Raw genomic sequence first — 17,070 nt, forward strand, 5'->3', positions numbered from 1 at the left:
AGGTCTTTCCACCCAGGCAGATTGAAGAGGGAGCGAGAGCCTCTCATACGCTCTGGACTGGTGTCCGTCAGAAACACCCGCCACCCTTTACGTTAGCAATTTAGGTTGAACCAGGAGCGAATGCGTCTAGGGCTGGCTCCAGCTGTCTAAACAGTCGACGTAGGAGGAGGACAGGCTCGGACATGGCGAGAAACAGCACTGACCCGCCTGAGAGTTATCGGTGATCTTTGCAACCCGTGAGGCCTTAACATTTTTGTCTTTCTTTTCTTTTTTGACATATATATGTGTTTATATGTATGTATGTGTGTATATACTCTCATCTATACATGCATATATATGTAGCAAGAAAATCCCTTGATTTACCAAGCCAAAAGAAAAATAATTATAATCGTTAATGGACTGAATGAACAACGCGTATAGATGTATAGCCAAAGAGGTATATGCCATGAACCCGGAGATTACAATGGACAGCATTGGGAATTTGCATGGTGGAATAAGCCATGAGCAATCCACGGGCGATCTAATGAACAGCCAGCAGCGGCAGGCAGTTTCAGCGGCTCATCGGGAACTGACGACCAGATCTGCAATGGTATCCAGCATGGCCTCCATCCTGGATGGGACTGGGGACTACCGGCCGGAGCTCTCTATCCCGCTGCACCCGGCAATGAGCATGTCCTGCGAGTCTCCGCCTGGCATGGGCATGAGCAGCACCTATACCACACTCACACCACTCCAGCCCCTGCCTCCTATATCCACCGTCTCGGATAAGTTCCACCACCCTCACCACCACCATCATCACCACCACCACCATCACCACCAGCGACTCGCGGGCAACGTGAGCGGGAGCTTTACCCTGATGCGGGATGAAAGGGGGTTGCCCGCTGCCATGAACAATCTCTACAGCCCCTACCACAAGGACATGCCCGGGATGACTCAGAACCTCTCTCCTCTGTCCAGCAACCCTCTCGGAAATGGCCTGGCTTCCATCCACAACAGTCATCAGGGCATCCAGGGCTACGGGTCCAACAGTCACGACAAGATGCTCAGCCCAAACTTCGAAGCCCACCCGGCCATGCTGGCCAGAGGGGACCAGCACCTATCTCGGGGTCTCGGCGCCCCGTCGGCGGGAATGATGCCCCATTTGAACGGCATGCATCACCATCACCACCACGGTCACTCAAGTCACCATCAGTCTCACGGGCCCGTGTTGGCTTCAAGCCGCGATCGGCCTCCGTCCTCCTCCGGCTCGCAGACCACCAGCTCGGGCCAGCTGGAAGAAATTAATACCAAAGAAGTAGCACAAAGGATCACAGCGGAACTCAAACGCTACAGCATACCGCAGGCGATCTTCGCTCAGAGGGTGCTGTGCCGTTCGCAGGGAACCCTCTCTGACCTTTTAAGAAACCCCAAGCCTTGGAGTAAACTTAAATCGGGACGGGAGACCTTCAGGCGGATGTGGAAATGGCTGCAGGAGCCTGAGTTCCAGAGAATGTCAGCCTTAAGGCTCGCAGGTAAACCGGGGGGTGATGCATGCACATTGACATTGTATCGTGAGAATTGGTGGTAAATAGACAGAAATGGTGCAAATGGACCAAAAAAAAACTGCCGTTGTTATTGGAGCCACACCGTGTTTCATCGACAAGGGGCTACTGTCTTTCTTTGTGATTAGAGGCAACCATACCAGTGTTATAGGAAGACCCATACATTTTCCCCTTTTTGTTCCCCCACTACAACCACCGCAGAACTCGTTGAGGTCTCTCCTTGGTCGAGAGCTCGCACAATAGCTCTATGATGAGACAATTCAGTATTCCCTTAACGAAACGACACACCCACAATAGTAACGTGGTCGGGCATCAATATCTGATTACCATTCAATTAATGCCGGGTTCAAATGCATTTTTTCCCTTGCTTGATAGACACCAAACAAATTCGCAGTTTCACTCTCCAAATCCTTACGTACTGCCGGCCTGTATGCCCACATCAGGGCCAGAATTGCCTGTGTCTCCTTTGTAATAAAGCAGCCTTTATTCCTTTTATTAACATTAACTTCAGCCCCGTTTTTAGAGATCCGCAAGGAATAAAATCCGTGAGGACTTTACTCAGACCATTCTTGTCTGTCCTTGCTCATTGCCAGCTTTGAATTGGGCATAAGCAATCCCACCGATTTCTAATAAGTGTGCAGCACTTAGCTGGTTCTCAAACGCAATGGTTTATTCCTCTAAAATGTGATTGTTTTTAGGCAGAATTGTGCTACTTACTGGTGGTGCAATGTTTGATCTTTAATAGGTAACCAAGAATGAACTGAAATGTGGTTTCATGTTTAAGGGATAGCGGTTGTTGAGTGTCAGGCATTGAGCTCTTTTGCATGTATTTAAACAAATAGGTGAGATGGTGCAGCACTATAAGTAAACGGTCGTTTTGTTGTGGAGAATCCCAGCGATTCTGCACTGGGTGAACGAGCTTCAGTGCTTTTTGGTAATTGGTAGAATTGCTTTTCCGCCCTCTGGCGGCTGCTTCGGCCGCTCAACCCGAGCTAATTCCTGTTGTGTAGGTCATTTAGCTGCAGTTAGGGACCACTTAACATTATGTAATTAAATCTTGCATTTTGAAGATTATTCATTGCATTGTTCTAAAATCTTCTTTGATACTCACTACATGCAATTTTGAGATGTTTATCCTGAAAGTAATCGCTAATCACTTCGGAAGAGCTTCTTTCAGTGAATTAATTTTATTTAGGCATATATGTGCAGAAATATTTTTGTGTTCCCTAAATGTAATTGTTCAGATAAATACGGCGTCAAGACTGATAATTTAACCTTCGCAACTCAAAAGGACAATGGGAACAACACCTATCGCATTGCTTAGCTCGATTCATATATTTATCTCACTACCTGAGGTAATCTTAATAATAAATATGAAGATTTAGAAAATACTTTTCTTATATTGGGCATTCAGTGATACCTCGATATATTGCAATATAAATGAGAGAAAATGACAGCACGGGGCCATACAATATTTTACATTTTTTAACGGGGAAATATAAACTTTATATTGCGTCCATTTTATATGATCTATTACCACCATTTATTACAAACATGTTTGTTTTCATCGCTGATGTCAATATCCGTTTAAACAAATCAGGGACGATGGCGTAAACCAAGGTCACGTGGCGTAATTGTTGTAATTACTTTTCCTATTAAACTTGGCTTTTCTCTGCACTTAATGGAAAAAGTATATCCCTGCTCACCGAACCTGAGAAACGCGGCGCATGTCTGCCGAAATTGTTCCATTTTACTGACATTCTTTTCTTTTAAGCTACGTTTATGCTTTCACTTTTCACACAACTTCCCAATTGATTAGGATCTACATTTATAAAACTACAAGCAATCTGATAGATTTTCATTTGGGGCCTTACAAAATTCGGAATCAAGTTATTTTTTAAATGGCATAAGCATCGCCTTGCCAATAATCATGTTGAAGTATTTGAGATTACAAGTTGTCAAATTGGCAGGTATAACATTACTAGAATTAAAATACATTCAATCGATAAAGCTGATGAGCAGAAAACGCCACTCTCAAACGGTCTGCAGCCATTAGCTTTTGAATTCAGCTACGCTTTTGACCTGAAAGACGTAGAAGAGACATTTTTAAAACTGCCTTGAAATAGTAACCCGGCCTGATCGTCTGTGTGTGTACACACACACACACACACACACACACACACACACACACACACACACATGTATACAACATATACAGCATCTTCGGGATTATGTGATTGCCGAACAATATCAAGACACAATTCAAATCTCAGAGCTAAACCGCAAAACAAAAATAACGGCATATTTTGCATTTAGTGTTTTTTTTATTTGTAGGTGTACCAATGAATTTCCACCCTGTCTCCCTCAGGTTCGCGATCAATTCTCATTTGAATAATTGGACTGTTCATTGCACAGCTGATTTAGTGTGTATAAACACCATGCAATAAAAAGAACAACCCCGACAGTAAAATAAACATTTTACAAAGTATATCCTATATTTATCAACCCATTGTGCGTGGTCGTACATTACGGCATCACTGCTGCAGAATTAATGAGTTAAGAGGTTCGTACGTTATATACCGCGACAGGATTCGGAAGATATAAATTCTTATAATGGCTTTTTAACTCGAACCAAATATAGACCAAGAAGGGGGAAATGACCAGAAAAGCAACAACATTTCATCCAACATGTGGGATTTGTACGAGTCCTCGTGAGTTCGATGTTGATAAGATATGAAGCATTTTATTTGTTAAGTGTAAAATATGTGCAATAGCTTGATATTCTTTCATATTGTCCGGCGATATGATATGCTTACTGGCAGTGCTTTGAAAAGAAGCACAGAAGCCGCAGATATGAATTATTAATGAAAATCTCTGCATGACCGGTTGCTTACTGCAACGTCACCCCTGCTTTGGTTTTAAACAGGGAAAATCTGGGGACTCATTCGCCGCTGGAGCTGATAGCTTTGTCAACCAGTATCTTTCTCTCTCGCGATGGCTCCGTAAATGATTTATGTTTAGAACGTCAATTTGGAGAAAATTATAAAATAAAAATGAAATTATTCCAAAGTATGGATATGCAAGAGAGTCTTAATGCGGACTACCACCTATAAAACCTATAAATTAGCCACAATACTGACACTAGTGCGATGCGTTTAATCCTGTCGTCTTTCCAGTCGGTCGGATCAGTTGTTGGTTGTTGTTGGTGCAATTGGGAAATTAATAATTGAAACCCTCTCGCTCCTGGTGTTTGCCTCTGGCAACCCCTTGTGTGAAAGGGTTACACCTTATTAATGTTCACTAATGTAGAAAGATTCCTAGGAACTGCGGGACGAAGGATGTGAGGTGGGGGGGGGGGGAATGAAACAGTGGCATTTATTTTTATCACAGCATTTCAATAAATGTGGTTATGTCACTTTATAAAAAAATCTGTGTATATGGACGTGGATCGATGAGGATAATCTTTAGAAGATTAAAAGGGCATTAATGCTGGCAACAATAACATAAACCTAAGGACCTGGTTAGACATTGATTTGGAATCTGATCCGACTTGTTCCAGTAAGACTGCTACAGTCTTCCCGGCACTGCCGTCCACATTATCATCCCTTTGTCTCCTGGTAGTTTGAGTACCCTCCTCGCTACCATTTTAACGACATTTAATTTGCACAGTTGATGACAATGATAGTTCACTTGTTTTTTTTCAACAAACAGTTTTACTATTATTTAATTGTCGATGTATTTTTCTTTCTGCATTCAGACCAAACAAGTAATAGCGTGATTGCCCAAACTTGCTAATGTGAGTAGAGAACGATTTAAAGAGTTTCACTTAAAACATTAATAAAAGTAAGTTCCCCAGCATACAATGCACATATGTCACAGGAGATTGACTATTTTCAAAAAACCAATCATTGAAGCTTTGTCTTCCTGACTCTCTTTAAGGGCCTAAGTAAATCTTACTAAAAGTCGACAATGAAAATGATATGTGACACTATTTTGCACTTTAACTGAAATTAATTCGTTTAAGATTTAATCGATGTCCACTTATTGTCGCCAACAAAAACTGACACGAAGATTATATACGTGTTTCTGTCTGAGAAATAAACTTAGCTAGACAGAAAACTGCATGTATGGTGGCGACTGCGCTTTCAGTGACAGGAATCCAATTAGTGCAGCAAATTGCAATTCAAAGCGATTGGATGTCCAGTACTTTTTAAACTCGCCCGCGCGGCGCTCGTTAAACGCTTCCGCACGATGAAAATTGCATTCCAACATGCTGTGTCAATACAAATTCAAATGTGCTTTTGATGTGAAGGACTGCCGGCGAAAAGTTCTTGCATTCGAACATTAATTAGGCGCTCTTCTGGGACACTGATATGGACATGATAAGGAATCAGCGGCATTGTAAGTGATGTGATCCAGTTAGGGTTGGGGAACGTGCAGTAGGTGGGGGGGGGGGGGGATGGGGGGATGGGAGGAGGTGTGCCCCCCCCCCCATCATGCAACAATACTGAATCCAGTTACAGTTTCCAAGTGCTGGCACATACCGTTAACATTTACAAATGATGCCGAAATCTCAGGCAAGACCTGAATATATAATTCCAATTATTTTCACAAATACTATAAAACACACTATGCCCTGGGTAATTGAGTATTTCTCCTTAGATCCATTGTATTGTAAACATTATTTGAATAACATGTAAGTCACATACAGTAATTACGAATCTGATCCAGGTTGAACGTTGCGGCTTGCACGTCTGTTAATTTAACTCTTTCTGGATTGTCACTAGAGCACCCACACTAAGTAATTGTTTCTTATTTATTATATTTGAAGGTGTGTTCTTTATAAGGCCTTTATTAATAATTTCATATCTTGATCAAGATGCGTGTATGATTCTTATTTCATTGGCCGCTCTATAGGACAAATTCCTGGGAGCCAAAGTTTGGCTTTCTACTGCCGGACTAACGCTCACACCTTTCAAATTAAAACACTTTCCAATTATTTGAAGTGCTTGTAAACATTGAAAATATTTTCCATATGTAATACCATTAATAATTGTATTGCATATCCTTCCTGATGCCCGATAATCTATATAAAATAATGCTATATGTTTAAAAGTAAAATATATGTGGAGGCCACTTTTGGAAAATTACGTAATATTTCAAATCATAACACTAAAGGTCAATTTGTAAACATTTTCAGGCACAAAGCGGGGTTTTTAAACCGATATTGTTTTCGCTGCAATGTTTGGGGTTATTTGACGAAATGTTTGGCAGCTTTAAGAGGAATAGGCTGTTGTCAAACATCATGCATGCGGGCTATACATAATATACAGATTTTAATAGCATAATTGTATTATCGATATTTATCGTTCTCCGGGGATTTCCTCTCATCAGTAGGACGTGTAACAATGTGAAAACAACGAGCGCAATTTAGACAATACGGTATTCTTCTGATGTGTAAGACCAGTTTCTTAACTCTGGAACAATACATCTGGACAGTTTGACTTCCCTATATTGAACCCACTTTCCTATCATGTATAGCCTTCTTTTGAGTATATGTGATTAAAACAAAATTCTAAAAGTCTACAAAAATATACTTTAATATAGTTAGTGCAGAGTGAAGTGAAGCCTCATTACGAAACAATCGTTGCACTTCAAGTAACTTATGATCTTGTGTCTCCTGTTGTAAGATTTAGTCTTAGCCTTGACATTGAGATTTTTCTTGGTAAAGCTCAGCTCGGTGTTTGTCATGATGAATGTGATCATCTTTTCAAGGTTGATTACGTTCTGCAAAAGTAAAAAGCTTCTGCCCCCTCCTCCCACCTCCCACTCCCACCTCCCCATGCCACTCCTTGTTCTGAACATTGTTATAATTTGCAGGTTGTTTTGTGCACATTTCTTAATTTAGACATTGCTGGCGAAACGTGTTTCCGCACATCAATCCTCCTTGGGGTTGACTGATGGAGTTCGCATTCTTGTGTTTTTTTCTCTCACCTTTATCACAAAGAACTTTGGCCGACCAGACCGCGGGTCAGTGCAAACAAGCCTTTGTTTTATTTGTGGTGTTAGTGACTCGCTGGCATCGATTTTCATTTTGTCACAACCCGAGTAAAAAACAATGGAGAACTCGCCCAGTGAAGCTCCCCATATGAGGCTTTATCAGCAACGACATTCATTTGATATAGGAATAGGGAAAACCTTCGCTATCGATCGCATTGATCCAGCCTTTCCCTTTAAAGAAACCGCACGTTCAAAGAACCTCTTGCATAGATTTACTGTTTACCCGGATGTTGTTCTTTTTAATACTCCATTGTCATTCGATTTGTTACTGCTGGGAAATACAAGAACACCTAAAACAAGTGTTCTACAAGCGTGAGCACAGAGCAGACAATGACAGAAGGGTGTCATTACCACATGGTCCTGTAGAACAGAGCTCTGCACTAATAAGTGCTCCGTTTGAAGGTGCTTTGCGGAGGAAATTGTACCATTCCTGTTCCTGGGTTCGGCCTTTGTCTAAGCTTACCTTATATAAATTCTACATACAGTATAGATTGTAGATATGCATTTTGAGTTGTATGGAGCTTTTATAAGTTGCAATCAAAGTTTTATAGCCAGTACAGAACATTTATATTGTTGATATTGTTGATATATAATTAAATTGAATATTGGGCCATATTGTAAACAAGTGTATGGACAGAACAAATACATATCGCAAAGCATAGCGCTTTGCTTTTGTTAACATTCATAGATTGCGATGAATGTTATAGTTTAAGGTTCTGAATGGGGCACAATAGCACAGGTTATGTGCATTAAACATTACACATGCACGCAGTTTATTATTTGCTGAATACTCTATTAATTTTAATTTATTTTAAACATCGTCCCTTTTTACTGAAGGAAATTTATCAAGAGGAATCAAGGGAAATAGCGTTAAGTACGATAGGACGGTCATAATTATTTGCCTACATTAAACAAAACGCAAAATCAAAGCACTGCGGATGCTGGAAATCTAAAATGAAACAGAAATTCTGGAATTTCTCAGCAGTTCGGCCAGCTTCTGTGAAGAGAGAAAGCAAGTTACATGTCCTTTGTTAGTGACTTTAGTCAGAACTGGATCAAATATAAATGTAATCCAGAAAGATTTATCTGGGTATAATTTTGAGACCGTTGACAACATGCTAATAAAAGCGCATGAAAAAAAGATAAGTGATATAATGCTAAATTTGACATTTCCTCCTTTAAACACTGGCGAATGTCATCTTACTGAAAAACGTGTTTGTACTGTTAACCATAGAGCGCTTGACCTTAGTTGTTTTAAGAACAAATGCCTTTGAAGTTCCATATTATTGGTGAAATCCTGATCTGTTTTTCTTTTACGTCACGCATTTAAATAAGAAAGCAAGAGGTATGAAGTTCCGTATCTGCCTCGGTACTCTTACCTGTCAAATAGATGCAGTTCTTGAATACTTTAAAGACCAAGGCCGCTGGGAGAGGGATGTAGTGTTTGTGACTATTCCAGCCTGCGCTATTTAACTTTACAGGTAATTAGAACCCATTATTGATTTTTTCATTTGTAATCCTAATGGGATGCGTGGTTTTGCAATCCATGTCTTCTGAACTCTATCTATGGTTAGATAGTTATGCAACATAAAAACAACGGCACCACTTCATACAACAGCAGGATATAAGAAGCGTGTAAGATAACCAAGCAAGGCAGAAACATCTTGCAAATATAACAACTCACAGAAAGCCGAAAGAGGCCAGGGAGCCTAGAGAATTGCACATTGACAGAATCAAGGAAAAAGAAAAGAAAGTATAAGAAGGCAAGACATAAACAAGCCTCAGAGGGACTTGGAATAAGAGACACAGAGTGTAAATTGGACAAGACCTCGGTGGTCTGACAGAAGGGCGGTGGCTCTGTCACCATTGCGGACCGGGGACAGAGATGTCACGAATCAAACCGCAACCCTGTTCATTCAGCATTGAGACTGATTTAAAACAAAGTTTAGCGATTAGGGTTTTGCAGTTTGGATTAGAAGAAATCTTGAGGGCCAATGGTGTAAGATAACAGGTACAGTTTATTCGTAACATTTTAACAGCTAGTATAAAATTCTGCCTAGAAATTCTACTTTATTGATCCAATGTTATCAACGCCATTCACACATTTCTGGTGTGTATTTTTCTTGTTTCTTACCTCATCGAACTGAAAGAAATAGAAATAGTTCACTAACCCTGATATCAACTGTTAGACTATTTCGTTGTTTAATCTAGAAAACATGCGGCTGCGACAAAATGTTCTTGCTAATCATTTTCAGACCCACATCTACAGCAAAATACCGAACTCGACAACAGATGCAAGTGTAAGATAGGTCGAGGGACGATATAACTGGTTCACTGATTTTAGATAAATAGAGAGTACTTTCACATGTCCAGGAATTGTAGTGACTAATGAGAATTTGTCTGAACATTGTGGCTTGTTGGAAGGTCCAGCAGTGAGTGGAATGGACGCTGGGTTTATTTTGTAGAATTTAAAAACGGCAGAATTTAAGATTTTTCATTCAGTGAAACAATTTCACCAACTTCGAACCATTTTTTGAATAAACTTTTTTTAAATACAGAACGTGAAACAATTTAAGGAGCATTGTGTGAGTTAATGGGTTTATTAATCTACTGAGTTCAAAGGGCAAGGTTCAGCGTTGGTGCAGGCTAATTGATTCCTTTACAATATGTTTCTCTGGCTGCACATTGTTGGAGAAATTGCAGGGATTACCGCTTTCACACGGCGTAACGCATATTGATATATATATATATATATAACATGTACACGTCACAAACATATTAATTAACCTGACGTCTCACGTTATGTATTTAGTCCACCTTCGCTTTACTTGCGCTAGACGTGTTTTTTGCAGTGTTTGTTAAGAAGCAAGATTAATTAATCGCCACATCAGAAGATGTAATTAGCATTTAAGCAACGTCATCCGATTGACTTTTTGACTGTTGAGACTGATTGAGAAATATGTGCTCACCACTCGTTCTGCATGCTACATGCGTGTATCACCACTGATGTTTTATTGCAGTTACTGTCTTACCTTAAATGATGGGTCCAACAGCGTTAAAATATAATTAATGATCATTCTAAAACAAATAATCTGGAATAGACGAATAGAAATGAAGAATAGTTTGATGCTGCAGTTCTTAACACGGATTTTAGATTTGATTGAGATTGTTTAATATATAATACCAAAAGGAATAAACAATTTCATAATTAATAACAGTACAAATGCTGGAAAATTAGAGTTGCATGTAACAGTATTAAAACTCTTGCAACAGATGGTGCAGAGAACAAGGTAATGTAAAGTTATTTATAAACGAAATCCTTCATGTTTTGAACAACAATTGGAGCACGACCTTCATAGAAGCAACAGTAACAAACATTTATACTTATTGTTCAAGGTGATTTGAAAATATATGCAAATATATTTCCCCAATTTTATTCTATTAAGTAATATTCCAGTAATGGGATATGTCACGCCCCTTGCATATTTTTAGGTGTGGGGGTGGGGAGATAACTTTCAGTTCTAAACATTGGAAAATTACTTTCATAGGTGACATTCTCACAACTTATTAGTTAATATCTGATAGTTTTTGCTTATGTGTGCTTGGCATTGTGCCGGCCCCGACCTTGTGGCTGCTCTTGATATGACTGGATTTTCATCTGAGAAATGAAGCACCACCAGCCACTTCACCTCAACGTGCAATAATAAGTACACCCAAAGTACAAGTGAAACTGGAACAAGTCTTGTAAACTCCTGACTTGATACGTAAAGAGCTGATGTCTGGCGTCCGAAACGTACAGTCGACTGGTTGATTGATTAACTTAATAATTCGATGGCGTAACACGAGCTATCTTTTTATTAGCATTGTTGTTAAGGTTATTTGATGTCACCATTGGTTTAGTTTCGGAAACTTGCTGGCACTGGGTCATATCTTCCGTTTGGATTGAGGTCATGGATTAGGGAATCGGCAATATTCCATAGTAAAGTCTGGGACATGCTTTTGTTCAGCTTTTGAGGTCAGTAAGTTAATGAATGTATCCAGTAAAAGAAAATCAGAGCTCAAACCTGATATGTGTTCCTTCAGAGTGAAAAGTCCCGGCAGCGAGTTAAAATGTCATTTAAAAAAAGTAAGATCTAAGGCTGTTCGGTAATGGCCTGCAATGAACAGATTAGGACAGAATTAACCAACGATCTGTATACCGCTTCACCCTGCTACACAAATGAAAAATAGTTGGATGTTGAAATTCTTAACACAGATGTTGAATTTGAGTGAGAGTGAGAATGAATTTTCACTCTGTCATATTCATAAGTAAGGCCAGTCAGTTTAAAACGTGATGATTACTTCTGCATATTTTTGTCAGACATTGGTCTATATTGATTACATATTTGGGACGTGCAGAAATTGCTATAAACTTTTCAAAACTCGCTGTAATCATAATCCTCCGGCTCCAACTGAAAGTATTTTTGGAACTATTTCATTTTAATTCCGTTCTTAAATATGCACGTTTCTGAATTAAATATCCATACCAGTAAGTCAAATATAATTGGCAAAACATGATTGGGTGGAGGTAGTGAGTACCTTAGCCATAAATACCATGTCTATCTTAATGTTCATTCCTACTCTATGCTGAGCTAGCGATTCCTCAGCTCAGGCCGAAGGGGTGATGCTACTGTTGACTTCTGTGTCCTTGAGTTCTTCATCCACTCTTCATCTCTATCCAGTACTCTTTGTTTGAGGGGGGAGGGTTGGATAAGGGCGGGTTTGAATTTAGCTGCGATAGCTCTGCAAACTGAAGTATAGAAATTGAGGTGGAGGGGAGGCGGGGGGAAGCGACTGATATCAATGGCTAATATCATTTTAGACAGGTCAGGAAACATTACCCCCAGAATAAAGTAGAAGAGAGCGGAGAAAACTGCCGATAACGGCGGAAGAGACGTTTAACTATTACAATCAACAATGACAGAAGTATTTTATTAGTTCCTGTAAATTCTAAGAGATAACCAGCCTGTGCGGTACATACGTGACAACTCGGCTTCATTAATAAACGGCGATAATTAGTTTACATAACCCCAACCCCACTGTTTAATTCCTTTCAGGCCAGTTTAGTTTATCAGTGATGGCAGAAGCTGATTTTCGAGGCCCTTCCAAATGCCAACATTTGCTGAATGCCATTGAAGCACGTTAGAAATAACTTATTGACCCAAGGCAGTTACGCCATCGACGAACTTTAGTCGTAGAGTTGATCAATAACCAAGAAGCGATAATTATCTGGATTGGGCGACTAGCATAGACATTCCGAATGTATGTGTACTGATTCAAGCTTTCAATAGGATAATCGTATTCTTAAATAAGTTTTTCCCAATTTGATGCAATACTTTGCATTGATGTTCTTTATTGAAATGCATTTCAGTCGAGCAAGGTGATAAAATGAAATGAGATTCAATGCCAACCATATTGTTTAGGGACCGCCCAATCATATTTATGTGTATCCGTATTATTCGTGGCCATTAGCAAGTATAATCCTGATTTTACACTTCGCAAGTATGATTTCGACGGGAAACTGAATCGGAGCCTTGTGTGTGAATACTTTGATTTGTGATTCATTAAGAAAGAACAGAAAATCTGATGCGAACCTTTCAAAATAAGTTGATTATTCACAGGGGTGTCAATCATTAGTGCAGAATAATGCTTTCTTGTTATTCTATAACGCCCTATCAATTTCACTCAGACGGCAACAAGGGAAATTGACGGCGGATTGTGTGTACAACACTGCCATCGTCTGGCCAAAGATGGTTGATACCTCCCAGGAGCAATAAAATATTACTTTTCTAACATTAAAAATCAATATTAAATACGCTTTCTGGAAGCTTCGTAGATATAATATTTAACATACTGCGCAGATAAATATATATCCTGTTAAAACGATACAAGAAAATCGAAGAGATAAAATGAACAATTGCACCCAATCACAGTTGAAAATTCAGCACCGCGGACAGAGTCTCCGGCCCCTGGCAAGGCGTTATTTGCAGGACTGTTTTATAATAGGATGACGATAGCCTTTTGTGGATTAAGTCTCCTTTGTATTTGATTGACGCTGGGCTGCACAAACACCTCGGAAAATAATTCACCCCTTCCCCAACTTTCTTGAAAATGTCAAATGATGTTACAAAGTGCCTCCATGTGCAATGACTAATTCGCCACTCTTCGTCCATAAAATCAGACATCATGAGCCCACTTGATCATGTGACAGCAGAAGAAAAAGCCCGCTCACTGCAAACTCTCTTTAGCACCAGACGGGACATGGGAACAGAAGCGCCGAATTATTCCGGGACTAAGGCCAGCCAGCTGCGATATCTGTTGTTGGTCCGGATCGATCTCTCGATCCAGTCTAGCATGGATGGCTACAGAGCGTTAGGAGGCGCCTTGGCAGAATGTTGTGGCCATCATAAGTGTAGAATCAGCTTGGCGGATCAGCTGATCTCCCTTTACCTGCCACTTTCTTCTGTTTTGCTCGTCGCTTTCCGGGAATCCCAGCAGATGGGAGGCAGCATTTTCAAACAGGAGTCATTTTGACTCCTCAGTAGACTGCAAGTCAGTAGCTGGTTGGACTCCAATCCAATTAATGTTAAAAGAGATCACATCTGCAAAGTTTCGGGAAATTGGGGAATTCAATCCATAAATCTCTAGATTCGAAACATAAACTGATGGTTGACCACAGTGCAATTCCTTATAAAACATTTAGCTGGGGCAGTGTGGTCTGGGGGCATGGAGGTAGCCGTGTTTCTGGGAAACTATACATACCTGAACTCAGGGGAGACGTTTCGGTATAAACCTATCAATGCCAAAGCATGCGCATTAATAAAAGACAATGTTCAGCCCTGCAGAGAGTTCCCTGCGCCCGGAGAAATGCAGTCAAACCCAGAAATGAATAATTTTTAAAGAAGTTAGGGAAAGAAAATAAAATACTAGCATAACAATAGATTATTGTATAGCGGCCTTGCTACAGTTTTAACACCTGAGTGTTTTGTACATAAAGGGTCAGAACATTGGGGAGTCTGATTGTTTCCATCAAGTGATTTCCCAGCGACCAACCTGTCGACAGAACAAAGTTACATTTAAGGGAAGATTAATTATTGTGCAGACCAGATTAAAGTCACCGTGTTTCGGGAAATCTTTGATAATTATTCTTTTTTCCATCTCTCTTCTTGGCAGCGTGCAAACGCAAAGAACAAGAACAGAACAAAGAGAAGAGCAATACACCAAAGAAGCCACGGCTAGTTTTCACTGACCTCCAACGCCGAACTCTTTTCGCCATTTTCAAAGAAAATAAGCGTCCTTCCAAGGAGATGCAGATCACAATCTCGCAACAGCTCGGTCTGGAGTTAAGCACCGTCAGTAATTTCTTCATGAACGCCCGGAGGCGAAGCCTGGACAAGTGGCAGGACGAAGCCATGTCAAGCCCAGGCGCTTCATCGTCGACCTCAAGCACTTGTACCAAAGCATGATTGAGGACAGTGCACCTGAACTGGGCACAACTCAACACCTTTTCCTTATTTCTTTTTTGCTTTTTGAAGAGGCTGTTCAGTGGTGAGTGCATAAGCACAATTTTCATTAAACACCTTTTTTTAATATATAAAAAAAGTTTAACACCTTTTTTTAAATATATAAAAAAAGGGACGGCACATACTTTAATGCGTCTGGCATTTAAGATTATCCCCCAAATCACTTGAGCGTTTGCTTATAAACTGACATGGAACCTAGGAGTCAGTTCGGTGAATTTTCGGATGTAATCAGGCAGGGTACAATGAGTTATGTTGCCAAGCAATAACCTGTCTAGTGCTTTGCCTGAAGGTTAAGGGAAAGTTAGATCCGTTTGTGAGTTGGTTCAGTTGTCAGTTCGTGGTCAAGCGACACAACGATTTTATATGTGGGGAAACATGCACAGATTCCGAAAGTAAGTGACGCCCATTTTGAAGATGTTTTCTTTAAAGCAGTAGAATTATTGGAGAGCATTTGTACAATCATGCTACCTCATCACTAATCGGACTATTTAACAATGGGCTGTTGGTGATGAGTATGCAAGCACAAACTATCAAAAGCATCCTGGACATTTCCAAGCCTACTTTCACGCTGCACAATTTGATTTTTTTGAATGATGCTTTCAAGCGTGCGCTCGCCACCATATCCACTCCCTGGGTAGAGCTGATAACGGCGAGGATGCAAGCACAACATTCAAGCGCATTCCTTTCAATCATGAATTCTGTGACATTCTGTAATATCCAGCCATATGGTCTCCTTTTTCCTGTTTGCTCTCTGAAAATATCAGGACCGTTGAGTCCTAACAGCAGCTGTTGGCTGTTGGAAGGGTAATTATTATTTGTCTTAATAGTTGTAGGTCATTATTGCAATCCTATACTTAGTTTCTATTCATGAGCAAGGCTAGTTTAGTACTGCAAACGCACTGAGTAGCCCATGGAAAGGGGGCTTCCCATGGTGAGTGCAGAAGCACAAGCATTAACTAGCTTTATTATTCCTAAAGCGAGGCATCAACGCATCTTTTTCCTCCCACATGTGCACATTCACCACTGAACGGGCCCTTTAAGAACACCGTTGGCGTGTTCAAAGGCAAGCCAAAGGCTTTAAAGACTCTCGTGAAGACACTTGATACTTTTTTTTCTATTTATTATTAAATCGAAACCAAAGAAACTTTTTCTGCACCTAATTGTTCTGCAACAAACTTGTAAAAAAAAGCACGTCAGGAAACAACGTAGGCACTGTGTTTCAATGGATGTCTTAGTCGTTTAGGGAAGCAGAGTTTTGAAAGGGTTAGAAAGCAAAGCAGCAACAAGAAGGAAGCAATGCCAGGGTCATCGCTGCTTCATTTGACGACACTCTCCGCCTCTTAAAGTTGAATATTGTCTTTAACGTGTGCCTATGCAGTTTTTGAGAGACGTTGTACAGAACAACAGAAAACCTCTTCCGCTTCGACCAAAGTCAGCTTCACAGAGACGTGGATCTGCTTGTATTTTTTTATGCAACACAGTTGAGTGCTGTTTGCATTACTGGCCTGTCCTTCAATGCCCATCTTATTAAGAGAGGGAAATGCCCACCCAATTTTACAATTTCCTCTTAATTAGCGATTCCAGTGGAACAGGATACCGACAAATGGATCCAAATGGCTCCAAGCACAAGATGTTAAGGTGCAGATTAAACACCTCTACCAAAGACAGCAACCTATTCCCATATCCCGGTAAAGGTAACTAAATATGGGAGTATTTGCAAATCATATGTTGCATTACTTTAATTACAAAGCATTACTGTGGTATCTGATTTTAGTCATATAGCAAGTATTCAATAGAGCCAATATTTCTTACTCAAGTTTCCAGTGGATAATTTAAGTGAAATAATAATTTTGATGATTCAATCTATTGTAATTTAATACAGTTCATTCAATATTAATATATTTTAA

The 17,070-nt window shown here is 40.1% G+C and overlaps 1 protein-coding gene across 2 annotated transcripts in view; it reads left to right on the forward strand.

Moving 5' to 3' along the window:
- Nucleotides 1-99: 99 nt before the first annotated feature.
- onecut2 (one cut homeobox 2) overlaps nt 100-17,070 on the forward strand; it is a 28,483-nt gene continuing 11,512 nt past the window's right edge. Inside the window, exons 1-2 of one of the 2 annotated variants that reach the window (XR_007958496.1) lie at nt 100-1,511; nt 14,814-16,851. Coding sequence is in view for 1 of the 2 variants with exons in the window: in XM_052042705.1 (XP_051898665.1) it covers nt 404-1,511; nt 14,814-15,106 (1,401 nt within the window). In the remaining variant the exon portion in view is untranslated. Of the gene's footprint in view, nt 1,512-14,813; nt 17,007-17,070 lie in introns of those variants that run through there. The other variant, XM_052042705.1, reaches the window with a different exon arrangement.

Source organism: Pristis pectinata, chromosome 2 (genome assembly GCF_009764475.1).
Source record: "Pristis pectinata isolate sPriPec2 chromosome 2, sPriPec2.1.pri, whole genome shotgun sequence".
NCBI classification, from domain to species: Eukaryota; Metazoa; Chordata; class Chondrichthyes; order Rhinopristiformes; family Pristidae; genus Pristis; species Pristis pectinata.